The sequence below is a fragment of the Leptonotus elevatus genome, chromosome 11 (assembly GCF_054856555.1).
Source record: "Leptonotus elevatus isolate MCC_2025b chromosome 11, RoL_Lele_1.0, whole genome shotgun sequence".
NCBI lineage: Eukaryota > Metazoa > Chordata > Actinopteri > Syngnathiformes > Syngnathidae > Leptonotus > Leptonotus elevatus.
In genome coordinates, this window is record NC_141249.1 from 21,170,276 (window position 1) to 21,197,949 (window position 27,674).

The following is a 27,674-nucleotide window of genomic DNA, read 5'->3' on the forward strand; positions in this document are numbered from 1 at the left end:
ATATTTGTGCAAAATGCACATCCACAAGGTATTACTGCTAAATAATGGTTACTTTTTGGTTTGAAAATACTTCTTTCTTTCTTGTTTTACATTTTAGTAGCATCTAAGGGAAAATAGCTATGAACAATTTGTCATATAACGAGAATGCAAGTTTTGGTTATTTTAACCGTAAAACATGTTTTAATCAACACGTTTCCACTTGACTTCATTTTAATCCTTTTAGTAGCAAATAACCGGCAATATTTGTCATATTCAAACATTATAAGAGTGCACACACACACGTAGCCTACTGATAAAATGTTTATTATAAAACAGGTGCATTGCTTTGATTTTGGCCATTAATTGCTCACGCACACGTCAAGTCAAATGTATTTAATTTGATAGTAAAACATTAGAGTGGAGGTTTTAAAGGCGTTTTTCCTCTCACTATTTTATACGTAAAAGCCCCAAAATACAAACAATGCAATATTTTTTTTTACTGTAAGAGAGCACAAACAAATATGCATTTACGACTAAAAATGCTGCTGGCCACATTTGAACCATTTAAAGGAATTGAAATGTATGTCTAATATATATATATATATTTTTTTATGACAAATGAATTTCAATATGACGTGTCGGGTTACCTGTGCAGTCGTGCAGTGCTCGTGGCTGGTGGTACGTGCGCGCCTTCTTGCTTTTCACCAGGAAGGAGCGAGGCATCCTCTTCTCTCAATTCTCCTCTTGTCTTTCCTTCTGCTCGCTCGCTCGCTCGCTTACTGCTTTTCAAGCTTGCGGCCCCCGCCGCGCATGCGCCAGGACTGCCCTGCCGCCTGCCAGGTGTCACGAGCACGCAGGTGACGCCGAGGAGGAAGAGGAGGAGGAGGACGACGACGAGGAAGATGAGCCCCCCCAGGCGCCGGGGCTAGCCAATTGAGTGACACGCACACAATAGAAGCTTTATTTGTTTGTTTGTTGTCAGTTTAAGGGGAGGGGGGGGGGGGGGGGCAGTAAAACACCTGTGGGCTATCATTATTATTATTATTATTATTATAGGACTAATAACACTTCAATGTGCAGCTAGCACAGCCAGAAATACAGTCGTCGGTACATTTGTTGTCCAACCGCCCTTAGAAAAATAAATACATGAATAAAGCGAAAATAATAATAATAATCTTAAAATTCTTTTTAGACGAGTCTTCGCCCTCGCGGTGGAATGGCGGCCAGAAAAATGTCAAGGCATAATTGGCGGCGGTTATGTACCAATACAAAGTGAGCAGATGTGACGTCATGTGGTCACGTGAGATGGAAAGCTGCTTTCGCCTATAGTAAAAAAATATATATTTTTGAGTTTAATTCTTACTTTTAATTATAGCCTATCTATTAGATGTGTGATTTTGTTTTTAGTTTTTATTAACTTCTCAAGATACCCAGAAATCACAATGTTTCAATTAAATCAACATGACATTGTTTACATTTTTTCCGAACTGTATCACTGAATTGCGTATATGGGCTGCCTCATAAAAACAATGCCTGTTAACGATCCAGTTTTAACTCAATTAAATAGAAATGTATTGAGATAAACACCTTTTTCCACTTCATTTTCGCTGAACTTTCTTCTTCTTCTTTTGCCTTCTTCGGCTCACTTTGATCAGTTTCTGCATCTTGTCAGAAAATAAAAACGTCATAAACGTGAATGAAGGTCTACACATTTACAAAGTGGTTATAAACCGGCCAGTGACGTCACGAGCCGCAGTCACGTGGTTAGTCCAACTCGAGCGTGCGCCCCACGCTCCTTGCAAGTTTTTTATTTTATTTTGTTTTTGTTTAGTTGCCTGTTTTTTTTGCCCCACTCAAACGGCTCAGTGTGCGCGTGTTGTGTGCGTGCGCGCGTGTTCGTGTGTGTCCTCTGCTCACCTGATCAATGCCCAATATAATCGGCCCATTTGTTGATTGTAGTGCCCGCACGTTGCGCGTCGCCAATCAGAAGGAGCAGAATCGCGACAGGATGCGAGCAGACACACGTGCCAGGACTCGATTAGACTTCCGCTCAGCGAGAAGCCAGCAGATAGGACGCCCTGGACGATAAAAAAAAAAAAAAAAAAAAAAAAACGTACACTTGCACGAACGCCAGCGTTTCCTGCCAGCGAGTGCGCAAATGAACTCAAACGCACCACCGAAAATGAACACAATCCACACAGCGCACAGACACGTTGAAAGCCAATATAAAACAAAACGAACACGAGTAAATTGAGCACACACACAATAAACACAAAGAAGCCGCACGCGAAACAAAACGAACAGGACAAAATGAGCACACAAAACGAGCAATATATAAATATGGCCTACATAAAATGAACACAAAAAAAAGATGAAAAGCTTTGCTCAACTTCCAAGTTCCAAACAACAACAAAATCTTCTGAAGTGCGCTGACTGTATTTAATCAATGTCAGTAAATCACAGCTGAGATCTAAAAGACTTCTCAACACTCACACGGTTCATGAGTGACAGATTGTTATCAGACTTTTGTGGTTTTGGTGTTTGAAATCATCAGCAGCCTCCAATCGTTTCCTGCCTGATCGCCCGCCCGCCCGCTTTATAAAAATATAAATAAAAAATAAAAAGAATATCAACACACCAAAAACAGTTCAAAAATGTTTTATTGTCAATTTTTCGCACACAACAAACTCACATCCACGCGTGTGTGTTGTACTGCAGACTCCCAAAGTGCTTTAAAAAAAAAAAAAAAGAAGTTGAACATGGATGCTGTCCAAACAGCTAACAAGTGTGATGTCATCACAGACAACTAGTGTGAACTGATAAAAACACCCAAACCACATCAGGTCCAAGTCCAGAGTCCAGAACGATGTCCAAGTCTGTGCCGAGATACAAGTTCACACCAAATCCAGGTCCAAGTCCGGGTACAAGTTCAGGTCCAGGTCCACTTCAAGATACGTTTTCAAGTCCAGTCTAGGTTGAAGTCAAAGTCCAATTTGAAGTCAAGGTGCGGTTTCAAGTCCAGGTCCAGGTGTGTGAAATGGAGTGAACAAAAAGGAACAAACGCGACAACTTTGGTAAAACGACCAAAAGTGTCATTAATCAACACAAACAATTCCTCCTTCCTCCCGTGTCTCTTGTGGTGTGCGTTACCATGACAACCGTCCCATTCTCCCGACTCATGTGTTATACAGAAAATGGCTTGTCTCCGGGCAGATTTGAAAATGTTTGAAATGTGTCATTTCTTTCGGCAACAACAAATCACACGATGTAGAGTTGTTGGTTTAAAAAATAATGTTCATATAAAATCCCAAGTGTGATATAGAATAAAATGTTTTATCGTCTTTTTCTGGGTACTAATTCCCAACTTCTTGTCCATTCTTCCCGATCCGGGAAGTTCCATGCGTCACACAGCGGTGGACTTGTGATTTCCGACATTGGCGGCGGGGGGTACGGAAAGCCTCAAAGCTTCGTTGTCCTCATCTTCCTCATCGTCCTCCTCGCTGTCCGTGGCGCCCAGTTTGGGATGCAGCCTGATGCGGCGGCCGCCTCCACGGTCGCCGTCGTCCTTGGAGGCGTCCTCGTCCGAAGAGTGGTACGAGCCGTCGTCCTGAGGGTCATCGCGGTGGTGGTGGTGGCGGTGGGCGTAGTGGTTGATGATGTGGATGCCGTCAAAGGTGACCGGCTTGGAGGAAACGCCGCGCTGTCCCTTTAAGCAGCAGATCTGGGCGAGCAAGACAATGTGGACATCATTTTAAAAAAACAAAAATAAAAGAAAGATCATTAGGACATCATTAAAAAGACAAGAATGTCATATTACAAGACATAAGACATGAGTATGATGACATCTTCAAAAATGATGACGTAAGTATAAAATTATTAAAAAGACAATAATGACATAAAAAAAAAATTAAATGGCAAGTATGACATCATCAATAACCAATGATATAAGCGGGACATTAAAAATTATTAGATAAGTATGACATCATTAAAAACCGATGACATAATGGAACGTTAAAAAAATATTTATGACTATGACAGTTAAATGCAAATATGACTTCCTTAGAGACAATTATGACCAGATTTTAAAAATGTGAGATTAAAATGAAAATATGACATAAAAAAAAAAATTATTAATACAAATGTTGTTGTGCACCTTATTTTTTTATTTTAAAATAACATATTTAATAAATTTTGTTTTATCCAAAAGGAACTAGTATAATTATAGTGTTTCAAAGAATGTTATTTACTTACATTTTTTTTACGTTAAAACATTTTCTTGTTTTGTACCAAAAAATAAATGATCGTCCCAAATAATCGTGATTTAAATTATTACTAATACAATCTTGATTCATATTTTCTTTACAATCAAGCAGCCCTAAATGAAACCATTAAAAGAAGACTATGCCATGATTAATAACACAAGAATGACCAAAAATGACAATTAATCAAAAGAATGACATCACTAAAAATTTCAACGTAAAAAAAAAAACGCCATTAAAAACATTTGCCATCCCCCCAAAATAACTGACATTATTAAAAGATGTCATTAAAATTAAGACATCATTAAAAAGGTAGAAAAAAAAATCCTGGTATGACTCATTTCATCCACTGAAAAAAAAAGTACAATACCATTTTTTAAAAATTATAATAAAAAAAAAATGCAATCATGGAAAAGATAAATATGACCCAAGTCCAAATATGATCTGATTAAAAAGACAATTATGATATCATTATAAAAGCTCTTCCAAGGCAGTTAACGCCGAGACCGAGCTTTAACGAATCACTGTGACGTCGGCTAACGTTAGCTTAGCATGCGTGTTTATCCCCGTCAGCATTCACCGACCCTTTGTGAGGGATCGGTCGCCGTGTTGTCTTGACAACCTGACGATGTCGTGGCGCTGCACAGGAAGCGCTTTGGGTGTAGTTGACACTTTGACTTATGTGTTAGCCTCACAGTCTAACCAAACCAGGAAACAAATCTCAGAGCGAAGACGAAAAAGAAGAAATGTGAAGAAAAAAAAAAGTGTGAATAAGCTTGGTCATTACCTCATGTTTGAGCTCTTGGATCTGATCTTTGAGGTCTCTGATGTATTGGTTGGAGTCACTGTGGTTCAGTTGGCCCTGCACCTTCCCTTCTTCTTTCTAGAGCGACAAAAAACACGTGTTAGCATTTGTTAGCATAGAGTGCTAACGTCAAAGTGTGCTGCTAGTTGGCTAAAGCTAATGTCAAAGGTATAAGTAAACAGAGTGTGATCATGTTATCCCGCTAACGCTAACAATGTACGTATCCTGTTTACATCAACGCTAAATGTATGTGCCACAAATTCATATATAGCATCAATAAAGTAATATTGCTTAAACAAACCAAATCACTTATTTACAAGGTACATATTTTTTATCTAAAAATAGCAACAACTTGCTGCATACATAGAGTGCTAATGTCAAAGGAATAAGTAAACAGTGTGATCATCATGTTATCCAGCTAAAGCTAACGCTAACAGTGTAGGCATCTTGTTTACATCAACACTAAATGTATGTGCCACAAATACATATATAGCACCAATAAAGTAACATTGATTAAACAAACCAAATCATTTATTTACAAGGTACATCTTTTTTTTATCTAAAAAATAAAAACAACTTTCTGCATACTTAGAGTGCTAATGTCAAATAGTGCTGCTAGTTGGCTAAAGCTAATGTCAAAGGTATAAGTAAATAGAGTGTAATCATGTTATCCAGCTAAAGCTAACGCTAACAGTGTACGTATCCTGTTTATATAAACACTAAATGTATGTACCGCAAATACACATATAGCATGAATAAAGTAACATTGATTAAACAAACCAAATCACATTAATTTGGCAGTTTAGGTCAAACCAAACCAGGTAGATATTATTTTTAAATCTAAAAATAGCAACAACTTCCTGCAACACCAAGGGGTCCCCATAGACCCCCGAAAGGAGGTCCAAAAACAAGCCTGATGGTGTTTTTGAGGTTGTTTTTCCCAGCTTCCTGGAGCTCAGCTGCGATGCGAAACAGGTGGCAGCCAGCCGGCGAGCGGCGGCCGTTTAACGTCTCAGGAATCTTTTTTTTTAATGTTGTTTTTTTGTGTGTCAATCTTCCAGTAAGGAGCTCACAAAATAAAGCGTCACATTAAGAGTTGAGAGTGAAACCACTTCCTGATGGGCCCCACCAGCACACGCGCCGGGACTGATGACGAACGGTCGCCATTTCTAAACAATTGAAAGTGAAAGAATTATGTGTGAAATGTAAAAACAAGTTATGGATCACTACCAAAAAGTAAATCCCCTGCATATTTGCAAAAAATATTTTTGTCGAATTGATTCACTGAAAATCTCATCTATCCACTATTCTTAGCAATAAAAGTATTACTTTGGCACCATCTTGTGGAATCGTATGTCATATTATTGATAGGTTTTATTCGCTGATAGATTTTTCATTTACATTTACGTTTTGCTGCTGGTCCTTGAATGCACCATTGGACACAAAAAAAGAAATTGAAAGTATGTTTTTGTTTCGAGCTGGTGTCGTCGACCTCGCCATTGACCTTGACCTGTGTTATTGAATATGTTTAATTTCCAAAAGTCAACCTTAAACATTTCTTGACAAGAATATGTTACATGTGACCTCACTAGTCTAAACATGACATCTGTGGAATATGAGTTATGAAGCAAAATCCAGCTGTTTTTATACATGTCGGGGGCGGCCATTTTGCCACTTGCTGTCGACTGAAGATGACATCACAGTTGCTAAGGTAACGACCAATCACAGCTTAGCTTCAGAAAACAGCTGAGCTGCGATTGGTTGTTACTTGAGACCTGAGCAACAATGATGTCGTCTTCAGTCGACAGCAAGGGGCAAAATGGCCGCCCCCTGACATGGATAAATATGGTTGGATTTTGCTGCTTAACTCATATTCCACTAACGCAATATTAACCAGAATACCATATTTAGACCAGTCGAGCTGCATAGAACATATTTTTGTCCCCCCAACATTTTTGGGCTAATAATGTGGAAAGTGCTCATGTGCATATTTGTGCAATGATGTCACGCTGCTAGTAACACAACGATGTCACGCTGTTATCGTGCTTTTCCTCCATCGACGGTTCATTTTTGCATTACCTGAATCTCCAGCTCGGAGATCTGCTGCTGCAGCTCGGCCATGGCGGCCATGTTGTCAGCCTCCCGCAACCTCACCGCCATCACGTCCTCTTTGCTCTGGAAAAAGCAGCGCGTTTATCAGAATATTTTTTTACGCTCATCATCCCCTCACGAGAGTCAGCATGTGGTTCGTTGGGTACCTTGCATTCCATCTCCGCTTGTCGCCGTTTGACGTCCTGGAGCCGCGAGTGGAGATCTTTGTTCTGAGTCGTCAAAGTCTGAACGCGATCCTGAAGGTTTCGGGCTTCCTGCTCGGCTCGCCGCAGATGATTGCCGTGTATCTGATTCTGGAAAATCCCCCAAAATAAAGTCAAATTTAAAAAAAAACTTTTATTTACAAGATTCAAATCTTACACATTCACATTTTTCCATCTAGTGGTCAATAGTGGAATTACACTCAAAATAGATCACAGATATATAAAACAGTGTTAACCGTAAAAAAAAAATCTGTGAAATATCAAGACTGCAGACCAAGAATCCGCAATGGAGGGTGTGTTTACTTTATTTCAAAAGGCCACTAACCACACAGGCATTTCCAAACTTTTTTTTTTTGTGTGTGTGTGTGTGTGTGTGTGTGTGTAGGTATACCTGGGTCTCCAGCTCCAGCATCCTCTGTCGACTTTCCCGCATTTCGGCCTGCGCTTCGGCCTCCCGTAGCCGCACGCTCATTAGCTCGTCCTGCAGTTCGCTTAGCGTGTTCTTCTTGGGACTCTCCCGCCAGCGGCCGGACGTACGGGCTAGGTGGCGCTGCGGCGGTGCACACGAGTAAGATAACACGTAGGGATGCAAAACTCCAGAAAAAGTGAAGACATTTTTCATGGGAATTAACGAGAATCAATGTGAACGAATTGACGTGATCATTTTCTTTTCACAATGATCCTCAACTAACTGCTATAAAAAAAATGGCAATTTATTTCACATTGCTCTTGTTTTGGTTTTAAATGTTGAGATATGCTCAGTGTAGGGGGAAAAATCTATCCCAGCAGGATGCAGGTCCAAAATCTGGATAAATCACAACTGACTTAAAAGTAGTACTTATCAGCTCAAACGGAAACAGATTTTCAGAAAAACTCGTTTTTCACCTGCCAGTGGTCCTCCAGGTCTCGGACTTGCTGCCGCAGCTCCTTGAAGCCCGTAAGCGCTTCGGCCTCCCTGACCGTCACGGCCATCAGCTCCTCCTGCAGCCGAGCCACGTTGGTGTCGTCCGGCAGCGACGTGTTGCGCTAATGCGGGTAGCAAAAGGACGTTCAGGGACGTTTTTGTACATTTTACAGCCAAATCTACGACTTGTAAATGAGCTTTTGGCAACATGGCTCTGGTTGATCTCTTATACTCTGCTGCCACCTGCTGGCCGTTTTTGTAATAACTACCATTGCTTCAAGCATTCTCTTAAATTCAGAGGTTGCATCAAAGCTTTCTGTATGCTCTAGCATAAAAATCACACACACATAAAAACCGTATAAATACGTCTTTGGGAACATGGTAATGTGTACAATAGAATTTCAATTTCTATTTATTGTGCTCATTAGATTCTTTAACTACATTTTGGTAAATTGTAAATGATCATCCAATCAAAAAATGTTAACTGTTTTTGATAGTATCCATTATTTTTTGTATATTTTTTAAATTAATGCATACATTCCCCTTATTTTTCTATGTAATTGTTTTGTTTATTTTACTTCATCAGTACATTCTTTCAATGCCAGGTAATTTATTGTACTTATTTAATTTCATTTTAAAATGTATTTTGCATTTATTATACAAATGTAATATTTTTATCTATTGTAATAATTCACTTTAATTAATCACTTACATCGTTTTTTATTTACTGAACAAATATTACAATTCCTTTATTTTCCAATTTAAAGGCTTTATTTATTCTACTCCATCCTGTCATTCTTTCATTTTCTATTCCACCTGTTCTCCTTACGGTAATACATTTTTCTCATTTAATTATATATTTTTTGTAATACATGCATTTTACTAATTGTATTTGATCTAGAGTACTCATATAATTTTAATGTCATGTCAAAATAATTGTTGCTGTTGTTTATTTATATATATATATCACCACTTCTAATTGATTGTACTCATGACACATAAACTGAATTGTATTATTAAGTTTTAGTTTACATTTTGAGGCTTGTGATAGGGCGCATGTTTATCACGTCTTTTGATGAATCCTCCGCACCTCATTGGAGCCGCATTGCAAGTATGCTGCATATTTAAGCCAATTTGTCATTCACCTTCTCCATGTCCAGGATCTTGTCCTGCATCTCCTTGAGCGCACACTGGGACTCGGCCTCCTTCAGCCGGGCCTGCACCAACTCTCGCTCTAGCTGCAGCACCGCCTCCTCCGAGCAGCGTAGCGCCCCCTTCTGACACACAACGACACACCAAAACACAAAAGATAAGTACGACCACGTCAGACCTCTTCCGTTCCGCATGACTATATAAAAAAAAAAAAAGATTATTAAAGCACTTACAATTGATCTCATCAACAGAGTTGGAATGCAAGATCACAACCAACAATGCCTTAAGTGCTCACCCAAGTGTAGTTTATACAAACTAGAGCCTGTGCGGCAGCCATGTTGCCCGCTGTATGAATAAATCATCCAAATGTCCCATTACGTAAAACACGCACTGGCATGAATTAATAACTAAACATAATTATGTCAAGAGAGCAGATGTGTGGGGTGTGAAGACATTTGTAAGTGTGTACAGGAGGCGTGAGGCGTTTCCACACGCGTGTCCACATGGGACTTTGTGCCTGCGTGCTTAAACACGTACCGACAATCGGCTGAGTGATTATCCACAATGTAGGTGAGTTAATTTAAATAAATAAAAAATATTAAAAAATATATAAAAATAAAAAAATAAAAAAAAATAAAAAAAAATAATAATAATAATATTTTTTTTTTTTTAACAAATTGTGTGATTTAAATGTTAGGCACATTCATAATAACAATTGGGCCAAATTTGAGCAACTTCTTGAGGCCCGATTAACACATGGGGGTGTATTATGAAGGCTTTCTTTCCCTCTCTGATCTGCTCGGGAAATGTTACATCTGTTCAATAATTACAATGACAAATCAGGGCATATAATGTGTGCGGGAATTGGTTGGAGCCAACTATTGTAAATAGTAAACCTGTTCACTACAGCAATTACGAAATGCTCGCGTTTGAGGTCAACAAAGTTTGGCCTGACCACGGACGGAAGCAAAAAAAACAAACTTATGACGTGTCCAAGCATGATTTTATGCATTGTGAGTTTGCCGCGTCACTGCAAGCTTAAAACCAAAATGTTAAATGCAGAAGATGAAATGCAAATGCGTGACCTTAAAACAAGTAACATTTTAAAAAATTGTGTTGCTGATCTCGTGAGATTTTTTATTATTATTATTTACTTACATGTATTATAAATAAATTATTTAAATATTTAATTTAAACGTTTTTTTTTGTTTTGTTTTTTATTGCTCTCACATTTGACAAACGTATTCGTCCGCCCTGCTTTCCATATTAGCGCAGGTGCTCCTGAAATCTGGCTTGGCTCCCGTGGGCGGTGGCGCCACCCAGTGGCCGTCCTTACCGCTTGCGGCTGCTGCTGAAGCTGCCTGATGGTGTTGTTGGCCTGCTCCAGCTGAGCAGAGGCCTCCTCGCTCTGCTGTTTGACCGTGGCCAACTCCCGCTTGACCAGGTAGTTCTCCTCCGCCTCCTGAGCCCGAGTCACTTGTCCCTTCGGACGCACACGACCGAGGGCGTGGGAGGGTGGACGGGCCGGGGGGGTGGGAAGGGGTTGAAAGGTGAGCACGACAGGAAGTGAAAGAAGACGGCGGAAGGGGAAGAAAAAGATTGGGGTTGTCTAAAAGGGCATGCTGGTTTTGGAAGATTTGTGTGTGTGTGTAAACACCTGAACAAGCAAGTGCACACTGGGCTTGTAATACAACATTGTTCCTCCAGAGGCGCTACAGCAGCAGCATCAATGTTGATTGATGAGAATATTTTAGAAGTTACTCTCCAATGTGTTGGAATTTAGAGGACGACACTATGAATTCACCCTGAGCCACTGAGCATTTACATTATCAAGGGTACTGTAATTTTTCCTAAAATTTTACATTTACAAAAAAATGTTATTAAATTGGTTCATTTATTGTGAATATTAAAAAAAAACTTTTTGCATATATGCATTATATTTAGAATTTCATTTTATTTAATAATTAGTTAATTCATTCATTGTAGTTCTTAAAAAATATTTATCAAAATATACTTTAAACATTTTTCGATGTTTTTTTAAATCAAATAATTGGTTAATTAAATGCAATAAAATTAAATAAATGTTTTTAAAATGTATTAAAATGGTTTATTCGTTGTGAATAACAAAAAATGTACAAAATATACGTTGAACATTTAAAATGGCATTTTATTAAATATTAAATAAATATATATATAATTTATAATTAAAAAAAAAATTTTAATGAATCATTTTGAAATGTTATGAAATTAAAACATTGTAATCCCCATTGATACATTTTTTTTTCAAACCCTGCCTCGTGTACAAATGTCTGACGCCATCTGTTTTAAAAATCCTAAAGTTTGAGTGTAAAGTGTTGAAAGCAATTATCACTGTCTGACGACAACTGTTAACAACCATGCACGTGCACCTAATATTATGAATGCAGGATGCCGCAAGCCGTGCTACAGACATAATTACACCTCTCTGAAAGGGCCGTGAAAAAAACTGAAGAGATAGAAATTACCTGCCTGTGTCTTAGTAGAATATTGCCAATTTGCCATGCACGGCTTCCTGCATTCAGATAATTAGCTTACCTCTCAGATAAGTAAGTCTGAGAACTTTGGATCACTGTGACAAAAAATAAATAAATAAAATAAAAATACCTGTGCTACAAGTCAGCATTTCCTGCCTCTTCTTTCATAAAGGCCCGAAATGTGCTCGCTTGTTCAGGTGAACAACATTTAACCGTTTAATTGGATTCTGTCATTTGTGACTATTTCATGCACTTATTCAATAACCGTTCAAAGTTAAAATTACCTGGTCATTTGATAAATGTAGCACAATTTCCCCTAAATGTGCATCATTTTGCCCTTTAGGGCTGACTAATCATCAGCATGCTGTGCTGAAGAGGCAGATAGGAGGGTGTGGGTGCAGCGAGAAAAATAAAGTGAAGGAAAAATACCTGGATCAATCTATCTGCCAAGGAAGCACTTTCCTACAAAAAACAAAGATATCCACAAAAGACAGAGCAGAGACAATCCAGAGGACAGTTTAAAGCACACACACAAGATACTTAATGATTTTTGTTTGTTTTGGAGACAAAAGAAATGCAATGTTCGTTTCTACGTCCTACGACAGTGATTCCCAACCAGTGTGCTGCGTCACATCAGTGTTTGTGTACAAGATTATTATTAATATGATTGTTTTCTAGAAATAATATATTTGTATTTATTTATTCCAGTGACATAAAAGGCAGGCAGAACAGTTAAATGATTTTCAGAACTTCCACTAGATGGCAGAAGGCACGAAATTAACCCCCGCATTCTCCTGTTGCCATTCCTATAATTAACTCATTCACTCCCAGCCATTTTCACTGAAGCAACCCCCTTCGCTCCCCGCTCTTTTACTGGATTTTGACAGATTTTTCAAGGCCCACAGAATATTGCGTTATTTTGCTTTAAAAACATGGAGCAGATTAGAGTCTCTTCTTCTCTTCTTTCATCAGGAAAAAAAAAAGTCAATTTTGTTTGCTGCTTTGGCTCAATAAAGGTTGGGAAACACTACGTTTACATCGAGGGGTGCAAAAAGGAACATTACATGCAAGAAAGTGAGAGATGCATTTGGAAATAAATTTGATATGCTAGCAACACAGTGACAGGAAGCAGTGAGAGAGCTCGCGAGAGAGGATGTGTGAGGTGGGGGGTGCATAAACAAGTCTCCACGCTGGATGGAGTTAGTGATAAAGATCCTGTGATGAAGAGCCTGGCGACGTCTGGACTGACTTACAATCAGACCACCGGCCTCATGCTCGGCGTGGACGCAGCGCAAAAAACCCGACATGCACGACAAGCAGGCACGGCTCGCCTCGGTTAGTGGCGTCGCCGTGGCAGCCGACTGACACGGCGACCCTCAAAACGGCCGGTTAGTGCGGGACGAGGATGCCGTCACGACACCGCGTAGATGTGAGCGGAACTCACCTTTTCCAGAGTGTCGATCCTCTGCTTTAGCAGGCGGTTCTCTGTGCGCAGCCGCTGAGAGAAAAGGGGAAAACGATTCTAAAAATTAGATTTGCTCGATCATGGATCAAATAATAATCACGATTATTTTGGCAATAATTGAAATCACGATTATTCTTTTTTGTGGTACCAAGCAAGAAAAATGTTTAAGCATTAAAAAATATTAAGACCAATTTAAATCAACACTAATATATACTATAATTATGTAAGTTTCTTTTGGATCAAACAGAATGTCCAATAATATATATTTATAATAATATATATTAATTTATTTATGTTGTCAAAAACTTGCACTATGCAGTACGACAATCATTTATTTTTTGGTATAGAACAAGAAAATGTTTAAAAGTAAAAACACAAATAAAAAACATTAAAACAAATAAATAAAACACTATAATTATGCAAGTTCCTTTTGGATGAAACAAAATGTATTAAATTAAAAAAAAGTGCAAATGTATACATTTAAACAAAAAAAAAGTATTAATAATCTTTTTTTAATGATTCTTTTGTAATTGAATCATTAAAAAAAGAATGTAATTGAATTTTGATTAATTGCACAGCCCTGCTAAAAATCTAAATAAATCATTGAAAGTGGGTTGTTTGACTCACTTTGATCTCCACCTGTTCCTCCATCTCTTTGGTTTTGAAGGTGGTGTATTCCTTCTCCAACCTGAAGAAAGCAAAAGACAAGAAGGTGATGAAGCAGGATGGTGTTTCCCCACTTTGGCCACATGGTGGCGACAGAGAACACTACTGAGATGATAAACGTTTCCAGTTTGGGTCTCAAATATTTTTGGGCCTCTGCTTACTTTTTCATCTTCTTGGCGTTGTACTTGAACTGATAGGCCGCCTGGATGACCTTGTCGGGCCCGGTGTCCAGCTGGCGCGGGATGACCCTCTGAAAGTGCTGTTGTTTGGGGAGCAGAGGATCAGACAAACACATATAAGACCAAAACGGCATCCTGTAGCAGCCAGCAGTCGTACCTGTAACATTCCCTCCATGTCCAGCTGAATGAGTTCCGCCTGGTTCATCTGCAGGATGGCCAGGCCCACTCGGAACACGATCTCCAGACCCTGATTGCAGACGGCAACGCAAATGACTGCATGCACACCTTGTATGTAGTCCCAAACTCAGAAAAAAATTAGGACATACCCCCGCCACCCCAACATGGTAAACAAACATAATTGTGACGTGTCATCACTTAAATCCGACATCCCTGCATGACTAAAATCAGAATATCAAATTACACAACAGGACTTTTAATTAAGGACATCTGTATCACTTTTCCAGCAGGTGGCAATAATGGACAAACAACATCATCTATTTTAGTCTTATCTAATCCACCACTCTAGTCTGGTACCGACCTCGCACATGAAGATGTCAAAGATCCGGGTGGCGACGGGCAGTGGGAAAGAGGTGAGGAAGATGGTGAGGAACCAGGAGGAAGCGTACATGGAGGTGTGGAAGCTTTGAGCCTGGAAGTGCATGTGGAGCTCGGGGAGATCCTCCTGGAAGGACGACAAAGTCCAGTTGGTTGGAGTTAATTTGAGAGTTTTCTTATATTTAATATTTAAAGGCGGAATGATGAATTTTCTTTTCTACTGCTAATTTGTCGGATGATTTTGTTCATTTTTAAAGTGGTAAAAATTGTTTCAGGACATGGAGGCGAAGCGACGGTACTCAGTTGAGTTGATTGTAGTAAAGTGGAAAGCAAAAATTGACAACAGAATCACCATAAGTTAAGTTTTTAGGTAGTGGTGCGACCGATCATCATTGATCCGTGGTCGCTTCGGATGAGGCCCCACGGTTCGGATCACGCCCGATCCGCGGATTGGTGGGTGGTAAGGGGGGAGGGGGGCTGTTGGGGGAACAAAGTGCGCATTCACAGTCGACTCGATACCATTCTGACAAGACATGTCAAGGAAGCTGAAACATACTCAACGTAACGTGCTAAGCCTAACTTCAAAGTAAAGTTGACCAAATGCACTAATACATTGACGGCAATGCAAATAGCCTAAGAACACTTTTACTTTGAAGTCCGCCCACGTTGTGGCGTGATGGCTAGCTTGACTTCCCTTTTAACCGTTTCTTTGATTGACATTGTAGTTGCGACCAACATCAACACAACGCAATCCCGAACTCGTGTCCAATCGCTAATTTAGGACGCTAAGAAACCGCTAATTAATTACGCCGTCATTGTACGGCAGAAGTCTCCGACGTAAGTGGCTAGCTGTTAGCATGACCAATGTGCACGAGTGTCTGGCTGCCAACTGGGAAGTAAGTTTGACAACTGGTACCTGACTTACTTTAATTATTTTTCAATATTCTGGACCAAGGTGACTTTGTAATTCACTCTGCATACCTTCAATTGCACGTTGAGGTCTTTTTATTATTAAAAAAAGAAAAGAAAAAAAATGATAAACAGAACGTTGTCTTTATTTATTTTATGAAACACTAAAATTCCATTAAAAAAGAAAAACATTCAACTCAAAATGTCACACTTAGCTGTTTACATTATAGGAACACAACCTTCTTATTTTACACATGATCCATGTAAAAATAAGAATGTTTCTGCCTCATATTGCACTTAAAAGTTGTGATCCTAAATCCTTAACAACTATATTAGAATTTTTTTTTTTTTTTTTTTTAATTAACGGGAAAAACTGATTTACAAAAAAAATGAAGGCACCAAATCCTACACGGCATTAGACATTTAGAATTATTTTTAGGTGAGCCAGGAACACCCCTGGTAGATTTCTTTCTTCTTGCCCTCTTACCTGGATCATGTACTCAAACTGGTACATGCAGAGGCCCAACTCGGCCATGCTGGGCTTGAAGAGCTCCCGGAGCCTGTAGTCCTGCATCAGCTTGACAAAGACGCAGAAGGCCTCCTCCTCTGGCATCTGGAGGACATTTTTTTTTTTTAACTTGCCGTGAGGGTTTTGGCTTTGGTTGTCGAATATGTACGACGTCAGAATGTGCCGATTACCTGCATGAGCAGCAGCCCAACGATAAAGGCACTGCCTTGACAATAACCCACCTCGCGGTCCACCAGGGAGTAAGCCTGGGGAGAATGAAATTTATACCAGGCAACATAGAGATCCCACAAAATTGGCGTGTACACACAGAATGCAGAGAAGCACACACATGCTGATAAAAGCACTCATTTTGTTCATCATCGTAGGTTACCTTCATGACATTGAAGAGAACCTCCTGGCCCAGACTGTCCTTCTCCTTGAAGAAGTCGTGCTCGGGGTAAGTGCGAGCGATGTCTCGGCGAATCAGCTTCTCGCAGGGCGACGTCATCTTCAGGAGGTCCGAGTACTGGTCCTTGATGGCCATGTTCTGGGCATTGCACAGCAGCTGCCATACGATGGCCCGGAAGTGGTGCGGGATGCCCTTTCGGACGAGATCCTGGAAACATATCGCCACATCATCAGCACATTTTAGAAATGATTATCATAATGCTTCTACTTCCTATTTAGGTTGTCACCACTGGATTACACTGTATGAATATCACATCTATATCTTGTCACGTCGAAGACCAAAGGTAAGCAGAGCTGCTGAGTTTTGTTGTGTGTTAGCTCACTGAATTAGCGTCTGATAGGTGGACCAATACTCGAATACAAGGTGATATTGTCATTGGAGGTGGTGGATATTTTGTTTGGCGATGTGTCCGATGCATGCGCAACAGCTAAGTGAATGAAGTGCTGCCTGCACAAGTGAAAATACTTTTCTCTTTACAGGGTTCACTTTTTTTTCTCCTCATGTGCACAAGCTAAAAAAGAAAATAAACAATAAGTAAATAACATTCATGTTGCCAATTTATCTCAAATTTATTTACATTTTAATTTAATTCACATTTTTAATTTATGCGGCAGAACTGTCCGTCAAAACAGAGGCCACCGTTATGGTCCGACACAGCTGCCCTCCAATTTTGTTACGTGATAAGTAACGAATAAAACGGTCGACAATGATGTTATTATAACATGTGTGGGTTTGTTTCCATGCATTACTGCTGACACAATGTGATTAAGAAACTTCCTGTGCTGACGGAGCACACTGCTCTTTCCTGCCATCATGTGCGCACGCATGTGTGTGTGCGTACATCTGGTCGAGCCAGGGTGCATTTGGGACAGAGGTTGCGTTAAACCAAGCTCTGGACACGTGTGCGCTTTCCAGACACCGTTGCCATGTTGTTCAAAATGTTAGTCCCCGGAGGGCACCAGCAGGTGGCAGTGATTGTGCAGCTGGCCCATATTACCACACGGGAGACGAAGCAGCGCAAAGTAATGAAATCCAGTTCAAACGCTGACGACACACATTTGAACTTATGTTGTTAAGACTTATTACTAAAACTTTCAGCAAAAAGTTTCAAAATGTTTAATTTTAGTTGTACAGGTGCAGTACTCAAATCGTAGCCAAGGGGGCAATGGCGCACAAGCTAGGCAAAAACAGAATTTGACCTAATCATGACATGGAAAGTTTTTTTTTTTTTGCAGTTTATAATAGGAGCAATTTTTTTTAACCAAGCAGTACAGTTTGGTTTAGTTCAATAGTTTCCATTGTAAAAAGTTGCGACCTCACAATCCCACTTTTCCCACTCCATCATTGGATTGGCAGTCGCAGCGAGTGTCAGGTATCAACGTCAGCGTATCACTTCCTCCTGGCACACAAGTCAGGTTAAAAGCGGGAAAAGGGTGCCAAAATAAGCTCTACCTAAAATAACTTGTCCAAGGACACGTGGCAAGGGCGTCTTGTACAAAGATAGCGATGGGAAATTGTTGCAAGTAAACACACAAAGTCGGACGCTTCCTTCAGGAGATCCAAAGAAAGGCAAGGAATATTATTTGTAGAGCATTATTCACACAAGGAAAATCTAGAGTGAGCGATGCAGAGGCAAAATAAACTGTCATTAAATGAAACAAAAAATATATATACAACAAGTAGTAAAATGGCAGAGATAACAGGAAAGAAAGCCATCACGTTCGCAGAGTCTTCCCGAAAGCGCCGCCCCAAATCTTACCTTGAGCTGCTTCTCCTTCTTCTTTCGCACATCCTCCCACTCGTTGACGATGCGCCCCCAGAGGATCCACGAGTCCTCCTCCAGGTGCGAGAGGTTCGACGAGGCCGAGGAGCTGGACACCAGCGAGGAGCCGCTGTTCCGCCGCGAGCCGTTCATGGAGCGCAGCGATTTGCTGTCCGTCTCCAGGAGCCTGCAAAACCATCAAATGGGATTCAAATTAAATCTTATGCTTTTTATTATTTTATTTTTTTTTCATATAGTTGCTACATGAACAGTATTTTATCTCTAATTATATTGAAAATATGATTGGTGCCCATTATAAATGCTAAATTGCTGCTTAGTACAAAACAAGCAATACAATTCCAGGTCATGTTTGTAAATGAGAATTTGTTAGTAAATTAATATCACAATAAATGATATTGTTGCTAATGATTTATGTCGAACAGTTATTGTCAAAGCTATAAAAAAAAAATGTGTCTGCTCATACAGTAAATAAAGATTTCCGTTCCCTCTCCATTAAGCGTCTTCTCGCACCCAGTCTTGGAAAACAGCAGCGGCAGTGTTGACGTCACGCAGCAAGCTCGAGTTTCACCCGCATCTGGGTCGCGTGGGCGGAACCCGCGGCCAGAAAGAGCCAGGGAGCGTCCCACTCGACTCAGACTACAAGTTGAACAAAAGGAACGCCCGGAATGAAGCTCAGGCACAAACACAACTGTGCGCCACCTAGTACAGTACGTCAGCATTATTCTGGAAAAACGCATTGAACGCCTCTCATTCAATAGATATGACGACAACATTTATAGATGATGTGACATTTTGCAAAAGCGGTTTATACACAAAGGTGTAAGACGTTTTTACAGGTAGGTTGCGGCATTTCTTAACGCAAACCGTCTAAATCCAGTCTAGCCAATCAGGTCATTGATCCAATCATCAACCTCATTCGATGGGTGACCAAATGAAAGGCAAATTAAAAAAATCACTGAATAATTATAAACTCTCCCATTATCTATAAAAAAAACAAAATATAATATTCCATTAATTAGACAAACTTTCTAATTAAGGTTGTGTAATAAAAGTCAAAATAACTGAAAAAGGCTCAATCTATATTACATTTCAATAACATTTAATTCAAATATCTATATTATTATTATTAAATATTCTAATTTAATTGGCTTTAGTTCTAATACGGATACAAAAATTATATAAAACAAACTATTTAATTTAACAGAATGATCTGTACTGTCCCGCTTAATTTATGGACTTCTTTGCAAGTAGGTTCAACCACTGTATTCCCTCAACACAAGTTAATAGTACACTTTCATGTTCATATGACGATATACAATTGTGTGGAACCAACATAACCAGCAGCGTTATAGAAAAGACATGCCAAGCGAAATTGTTCAACGCTAATTACAAACGTTTTCGGGGCATTATTAAGAACGATGTCCTTCAGATGAATAAAAAACACATCAAAGATGTTTTCTAAGGTTCCGTGGACCCGCTGTTATGCAAACACACGAGCAGCTCGGCTAATAATTCACCAGCACGAGACGCTTGTCTGCAGTAAAAAAAAAAAAATAATCCGACTGGACCTCCTTCAAGTCCACAATGAGCGTCGTCTAGTATAAAAGCAGCATACCAGGACCAGTTCATTATGTTCTCTTCATTCTCTTCTTCCAAGGTCTGGAGCGGTTTACAGACCAGTTTCTCGTGTGCTGCTCAACTACACTGTTGGACGACTTTTATCTGCCTTTGCAGGGTCCAAAGGGCTCGGGGGGGAAAAAAAAACACAAACACAGTGGACTGTCCAAACGCACGAATGCAAGTCAGGCTGCATTTATTCTTGTTTGATTGGTGAACATTATAATAGTCAAATTTACACAGGGACTGTGCAAAATTGCTGCTTCAGGGTTTTTTTAAATTATTAGTGGCTTTTACACAGAACCTACTAAGGTGTAATATTGACGGCCAATGGCAGAAACGATCAATCAAGTCATTGGAATAATTTGATTACCAAAAAAATGGTTATTTCAGGAGTATGTATCAAACTGCCAGTGGCAGCCCTTCACATTAATCAGTAAGCAAGAAGTAGCTTTCAGTTTCAAAAAGGTTGGTGACGCTTGCCTTACAATAACACTAAGATGCCACAAGATGGCGGCAATGTAATTATTATTTCTTTTTTTTTGTGAACAGGCGAAATTGCGAATGCTGCCGGCACCCGCGTTCTGTGTCGGTGCAATTCATACCGAAGGGCATAAATGAACACAAATGTTAGCTTTCCTCACCTGTTCTGCTCCTCCAGCTTGGCGAGCAACTGGACTTCATCGGGGCTGAGCTGAGGCGGCGACGGCGAGGACAACGACGGCGAGGAAGCGGAGGTTGGCAGGGACGTGGGCGGGGCCACCTGGCTAGCCATCTGACTGACCGTGTGTGACACCGACTTCTTCACCCATGAGAGAGTAGAACTCAGCTTACCAGGAACCTTGTCTGTCGCCACCTGCCCGAGAAAATACGCACGTCATTGATGGAGAACCAACAAGCGTCATTTGCATTTTGAGGGAGGTGTTTATTCATCTTAAATGATTGATGCACCCCCACAGCTAATGGATGGACGGCTACTTGAGACAAAAGACGGTTCAAGAATGTCACTTGACAGTCATTTTAATGCATTGGGAAAAGTTTAGAACAATTAAATCCTAAAAAGTAAAAACTCTCCCCCAAAACGCTGATAAATACTCAATACATGGAAAATGGAGGGGAAACGCCAGTACCGCTAAAAAAATATTTTTGAGATATTGGAAAAAAAAAAATCTGACTATATGCCAACAATGGCAGCACAAAACCCTCCTGGAGTGAATGAGATTCATCTCTTATTTTGCAAATCTGATCAATGATGTCACGGATTGATCTGCCAATTATGACATCACCGATTTTGCATGTAAATGCAAAACCGACCCACCCAATCAGATGATCTGTGTAAATTCTAGTAACTAGACTCTTGTGTGACCAAAGATAGCATCTTTAATCGTAAATGTCAAATAATTGGAAAACTTTTTTTTTATTACAAAATTTTATAAAAAGAGATACGGGGGGGAAAACAAACACAAACTTTTGCTTGTTTTTGTTTAATTAGGCAAAATTAGAAATGTGAGACACGGGTAAAAATAAAAATAAAGTAGATTTCAAATGAAAATAAAGCCAATATTTGTATTTTTCACAACAAAGAAAAAACAAAACAACTACATACTGAAAATTTGAAATAGTTAGTTAGTTTGGAATAAAATACATATATATAAGAAATAAAGAAATAAAACATCTGACAGGTCATTTTATCAAGCAAAGACTGTCCTAAACTTGAGTCAGAGTAATATCGAAACGGGGAGTGTCCTGTTCTTGCCATCGCAGACAACATGAAGTCTTCACATTACAAGTGCAAGCATGTTGCATATGGCATATCACTTTGTTTTGACTGAGGAACGCGATGGCAACCGGACCGACCCAAATACTCAAAACTCTTTTAAACATACCCTTACCTTCTGTCACAAAATCAAGCAAAGGTGACAAAGGAATCTCGCCTATCCCTAAAATCCCCTATTTGCTATTCCAAGTCATTCCCCGGCTTCTGTCTTGGCTTTCCGCGACCGCCACCGTAACGTTCTGCTCCTGAACCTTCGACCGCTTTTGACAGAACTCATTTAAGTCATATGCTTGATCACATCTGCAGGTCAAAGTGCTGCAGCAAAGATAGTGCCTCCTCGTTAACAGGAAGTGCACCGCTGAGCTCACCTGGACGCGCGGAAATACAAGCGCTACAACGACGATTCTCAATATAAAAGACACTTTTACCAAGGCATGCCAATTAAACCTAACTACCATGTGTACTCCTGAATAACAGTGGAATTAAAAAAAAAGATCAAGATGTCATTTTTACAGAAAAAAAATGTAATATCATGACAATAAAGTACATATATTTCAAGAGAAAAAAACCTGCCAAAAAAAAGCTAGGCAAATGATCTGATGAGAGTATCGTTTTTATGAGATAACATATTATGATATTAAAGTAAAAATTTACAGATGGAAGAAATTCATATTCAAACATGCACATTTCAATTATACAAGTTTGCCCAGCCCTATATATGCAGGAATGCACTTTTTGAATAAATAATACAACATAATTTATTACAAATGACTTTGTGAACCCTCAACTTACAGCCCACGGACCCCAGTTTTGAAGAAATTTTTTTTGTCTAGAAATGCTTTTTCTTCAGTCCCGCCTGCCTTCAGAACCAGGTGGCAGCTGTGGTCGGACATTCCATTTGCGAGGCTTGCCCATAAATCAGGGAGGCTCAGCTTTTGTGTGCCGGAAAGCCCAACAAAAAAAAAAGAAGAAGAAAAGAAGACGACGAGGCAAGGGGGCTTCAAAATGCAGTTTGCATGGCTAATGAGCGAGTGACGGCAAAGAAACTACTCATTCAAATGGTTCACGAGCCAGAGGACATTTGTGACTGCAGCAAAGCTTGTTCCTCTTACTGCGCTGCACGCATATCAACGACTCACAATATGGACACAAATACTTGTCTTTTTTTCCCCTTACTTTTAATATTAAGGCTTTTTTTTTGTAATTTGCAGCTCATATTTTGGAATCCTTCATTTTCTCAATATCAGAGACAGCTGCTCTCAGTAGGATGCATCACACACAAAATGACATTTGAACTCGGTTCTCCAAGCAGAAACATGAATCCACTTCTACTCATTCGACTTGCAAGCACTTTAAATTCAGTCGCCACACTGACTGATGCTGACCACTGTGCCACATGAACACTTTTATTTCCTCTTTTGCTGCTGCCCTGTCATCATCGCACTAAACTACAACGGGGAAATACCCGCAAGAAGAAGTCACGATGGACTTATTGAAGCTGCTCTGGCAGCAGCGCATGTTGCTACTTGCAGACCAACGCTGGTAAAATAACTTCATCTCACAGACTCATGTTACGCTGAGTCACTCACTAAAATTATTCGAGGCACTCCAGGCAATGTCGTTTCCGGTTCATAATGTATAAAGTAACATGTTTTTTTCCTGGCTCAAATTGAGGCAGAGGTGGTATCATCCTGACTACCGATATCAGGTATCGGTGCCAATAAGTTTTATTTTAAGGTATCTGTACTTACCATTATCGTCCGCCCTCCTGCGCCATGTCGTGCATGTATTCTGTAAATTTAACTGACTTGCTTTCATTTTTTTACAGGCAAATATAATAGTTCCAATAAGAAGATGACTACTATCATGTCATGTTTAAGCATTCATTCATTATCAGTCATTCAGGCTGGAGGTGGTGAGCAAATAAGGTGGAGGTGACCGCGCCTCTGAATTTTGTACACAGGAAAAACCCTGCATACTACTTAAGTTTCATTTTGCTTTATTTTTTACGATAAACACTAGAAAATAGACTTCACTTTTATATAGTATACTTTGTTCTGTGAGCACACTTGTAACTCACATTCCTATCTCAAATCAACTTTCCCCATTAAAACAAATACAAATGCTATTAATCTGTTACAGAACCCCCCCCCCCCCCACACACACACACACACACAACTATGCCACTCCCCAGGACTCTGCAGTTGTACTGTATAAAAACAATAAAATAAAATGCAAAGATATTCAATAGTTTTTGCAACATTTTTTTATTTACTTAATAGCCAAATAAAAAAAAAATTGCAGTGCTGCTTCCGGTGAGTCTGCTAACTCAAGTCAGTGATCAAAACCATCCGAGTCTGTGGTGTTTTTGGTTCTGCAGTCATTGAACCAAATCATTCAATTTTCTGCCATGTTGTCAGCAAGTGAGCTAATTTGAGTCAAATCTTCTACGTTGGAACCAAATCTCGAGTCCTCTGACTTGAGTCCCCGAACGAAGTCAATCCGTTTTGCAGTGTAGCTACAACACATCATCTGAGTCTGTTCTGTTTCCAGTGACTCTACTAACTCCAAATCACTGAGTCAGGGGACTCAGAGAAGACTTGTGACTCCACATCATTAAACGACAGCTGATTCAGGAGCCGTGCAACTCTATATCACACTCGGTTGTGACACACGGATCGCTTCATCATCATTTTCTTCCTCATCTTTCATCTGTTGGAGCAGACCAGCGAGCGAGACACTTGGAAACAATACAAGACTCATCTGCTCCTTTTATGGCTGCCTGGTGTTGAGTGTTGGAAAGGAGATACTCATCATCGAGCATCCACAGCATTACCAACTAGCTCAACAACTCAAGTTCATTTAATATCCCAGCACACAAGTTGGCGATTTACGCAGTGGAGTTTACAATTTAAGGAGTCATAACTATTCTGGAGAAAAAAAACCCCACAAAAGGAGGTTCCTAAGCTAACGATGCGCCCAGCTGGCTAATAGCTAAATCGCAAAACATGACACATAAAACTCGTTTCTAATTAATCATTAATAGCCGGTGTTTTATGAAGAGTTTCAGCAATTAGACCGACCCAAGAGGGAGATGAGGGGGGAAAAAAGAGAACATCCTTTTACCTTGAAGCGATTTTAAGACGCCGCGCCAAACTTCATCGCTTGGCTTGCTTCCCGTGCATCAAGTTATCGTCCGACGCATTCTCGCGGAGAAACAAACCAAGAAAAAGTTGTTTTGTTTCCACCGGGACGCACTAGCGTTGCTTACTGTCGGGTGTCTCCTTACGTGGGCTGGGTGCCATTGCGGCCGTCTAATACGTGGACAGCAAAGTCTCGGGCAGGCGGCCTACACAGTACAGGCGGTGTTTACATGACACTGCGCATGCGCTGCATACTCACTCTTCGTCTCGACGTCAGCGACATCGCTTGTCCGGAGTGCGCAATTGCACCTCAAATTTGGCACATTGCTTCATTCATTATTTAGTCAGGGGGCCACCAACTTTTTTGAAAGTGAGATCTACCAGTTTCCCACACACTTCCAAAATAACAAAATTGCTCAAATTACCTTGGATTATATGTTCAAAATGACATGCATCAGAAAGGCATCACATTATTTCTGTAAATTTCCACAAATATGAACATTTTCAAATGATAACTTCACTGGTGAGCTATATTTAGAACAAACACACGGGCTATTAATGAGGTCATTGGGGGCACCACATTGGTGACCCCTGCACTAAAGAAACAAGTTGACACTTAAATCATATTTTACAATATATTTAAATCATAATGTGCCAAAAATGGGTATGAAAAATCTATATCTGACTTGAAATTCTGACAACAAAGCTAAACTTGTTTTTTAATGCAGCACCACCAAACACACTAGACAGACTGAATGTGTGGTCATGATGTGCAATAATAATAGTAATAGAATAATAATACCAATATTAATACATAGGCGTTAACAAGTACACAGCCGTTCCAATTTACAAAGAGACTGACTCGCCTTCTTGAAGAACGTTCTCACTCACGTTCTTAGGATGACTGTACTTGGCGAGTTTGTATTGAAAAACGGCACGTGTTTGCATGTTATGTGGAGAGCACATGTTATTATTCCGTATTTTTATACAATTCCGCTAAGAGCAGTATTTGTTATGAAAAACACATAAAAATAACATTTTGCTCTTTGAGTACTACTTTAAAAAATACTTTTTATTTTTTTTTACTTAATTTTTTTGTTTGTAAATGCCTTTGAATATGTATTTTTAACTATGTGAAGCACATTGTGTATGAAATATAAAGCTGCCTTGTCTTGCTTTGCATTTTGGTGGGAATGGAATGGATTACTCACATTTCCATTCATTTTAATGGGGAACGATGATTTGAACTACAACTTATCTGAGATACGCATTTAATTGGCTCCGTGACCACACTCATAGCATGGCATCATCATATATTGGATAGTGAAAAGTAACTAGCCATTAGGTGTTGCTTTGGAAAAAAATATTATCACAGAAGTTGCTACAAAAACATGTTTTCAACAATAATGGGATTTCTTATTGCCTTATTTCTAATTTTACAGGTGCCCATAATAATAAACATATGTCCATTATAACATGCCAGCGGTTGTTACGTTGGAATATGAACATTTACTTAAAATTTTCCCATGTGATAAAGAACATCTATTATTTGCTTAAATACATTTTGACCAGGAATATGGATTTTATTCCCTTTTTAAAGCCTAGTCTCTTTTCACCCTACGTGTAATATCTATTCATTATTTGGTGTGAATTTCCACAGATTTTTGCGTTCATTTGCTTTTGGAACAATTGTGTTAAATTGTGAATTGAGATTGCAGACACACTATTTTACACCATACTATAGATTTTAAACAAGATAATACTCTAACGAAAGGCACCAAAACATATCATTTTAATTCAATCGTTAAACACTAAACATTCATAATCTCCTGTAATTGGGCTTTCAAAAGGCATAAACCCCAAAAAGCTATTGTTAAATGTTGTAAAGTACAGTATGTACATGTAGTCACTCTTGCATGTCGCCCTTATCTGATCAACACCTGACTCCCAAGAATGCCTTACCTGAAATTCAGCTGGCATTCAGAAGAAAGACAAATAAATAAATAAGTAAATGTGTCAGATTACTGGTGACTCCTTGAGTTAAGGCTTCATTGTCTTCATTGTAGAAAAGTTAAAAAAATAAAATAATCCATGGTGTAATATATTGTCTTAGTCTGTCCATCAGTGAGTGAAAATGTATCCCAGTAGACAGCAAGTGACATGTGAAGATTCCCACCAGGGTGTAAGAGCAAATCCTCCCTGGCTGCCGGGGTGAAAATGTGACTAATGCGACGGCTTGCGTTCACATACCACGCAAGCTGACGTGAAACCCACTTTTCCGGTTTCACACCGACAACGCTGACGCATGTCTATTGTTGCCAGCCAGTAGGGCAGTCCTGCTTGTACACAGAATGATAATATTAAAAAAAAAAAAAGGAGAAGAAGATGATGACGTAGAACAACTCCAATGGTGAAAGGAGGCCTCTCATCATGCACAATTAAAACTATTTAAGAAATGTTTTGATCCAACTTAATGACTGTTTTGGAGTAAAGCCTGCACTCTGAGAGCCAGAAGTGGCATGAACCATCACCGGTGGTGGAAGTAACAAAGTGCCCGGCAGTCACTATACCGAAACAAGGAGTTAGCAGGAATAAAAAAGAGAAAATACATTTAAAAAAAGTCTCCTCTTGTCAAACTTGTTGAAACGGTCAGTTTTTTAATTTTTTCAATTATCT

The 27,674-nt window shown here is 39.6% G+C and overlaps 2 protein-coding genes across 11 annotated transcripts in view; both read right to left on the bottom strand.

Moving 5' to 3' along the window:
- The window catches only part of gfi1ab (growth factor independent 1A transcription repressor b), a 5,194-nt gene extending 2,911 nt beyond the window's left edge, over window positions 1-2,283 (bottom strand). For 2 of the 5 annotated variants that reach the window (XM_086089775.1, XM_086089771.1), the window contains exons 1-3: window positions 1,897-2,283; window positions 1,567-1,643; window positions 627-812 (exon numbers count right to left, since the gene is read on the bottom strand). In XM_086089775.1, the coding sequence (XP_085945901.1) occupies window positions 627-702 (76 nt within the window). In that variant the 5' untranslated portion in view covers window positions 703-812; window positions 1,567-1,643; window positions 1,897-2,283. Of the gene's footprint in view, window positions 1-626; window positions 912-1,566; window positions 1,644-1,896 lie in introns of those variants that run through there. The other 3 variants (XM_086089772.1, XM_086089774.1, XM_086089773.1) reach the window with 3 other exon arrangements.
- A 338-nt stretch (window positions 2,284-2,621) lies between these two features.
- Window positions 2,622-27,210, bottom strand: evi5b (ecotropic viral integration site 5b). Of its 6 annotated transcripts, none has more exons than XM_086089755.1 (20): window positions 26,961-27,210; window positions 20,723-20,934; window positions 18,438-18,627; window positions 16,601-16,825; window positions 16,401-16,475; window positions 16,189-16,314; window positions 14,776-14,919; window positions 14,395-14,484; window positions 14,220-14,317; window positions 14,020-14,080; window positions 13,372-13,425; window positions 12,357-12,389; window positions 10,751-10,897; window positions 9,408-9,536; window positions 8,244-8,384; window positions 7,750-7,908; window positions 7,302-7,448; window positions 7,123-7,218; window positions 5,026-5,121; window positions 2,622-3,700 (listed from the first exon to the last, which is right to left on the bottom strand). In XM_086089755.1, the coding sequence occupies exons 1-20, from the start codon at window positions 26,976-26,978 to the stop codon at window positions 3,383-3,385; spliced, it is 2,559 nt and encodes an 852-aa protein (XP_085945881.1). In that variant the 5' UTR covers window positions 26,979-27,210; the 3' UTR covers window positions 2,622-3,382. The 6 variants fall into 6 exon arrangements, with proteins under 6 accessions (XP_085945881.1, XP_085945880.1, XP_085945883.1 ...); XM_086089754.1 differs by having other exon boundaries at window positions 9,408-9,539; XM_086089757.1 differs by lacking the exon at window positions 26,961-27,210 and adding an exon at window positions 24,982-25,236 and having other exon boundaries at window positions 9,408-9,539.
- Between the last annotated feature and the right edge of the window lie 464 nt (window positions 27,211-27,674).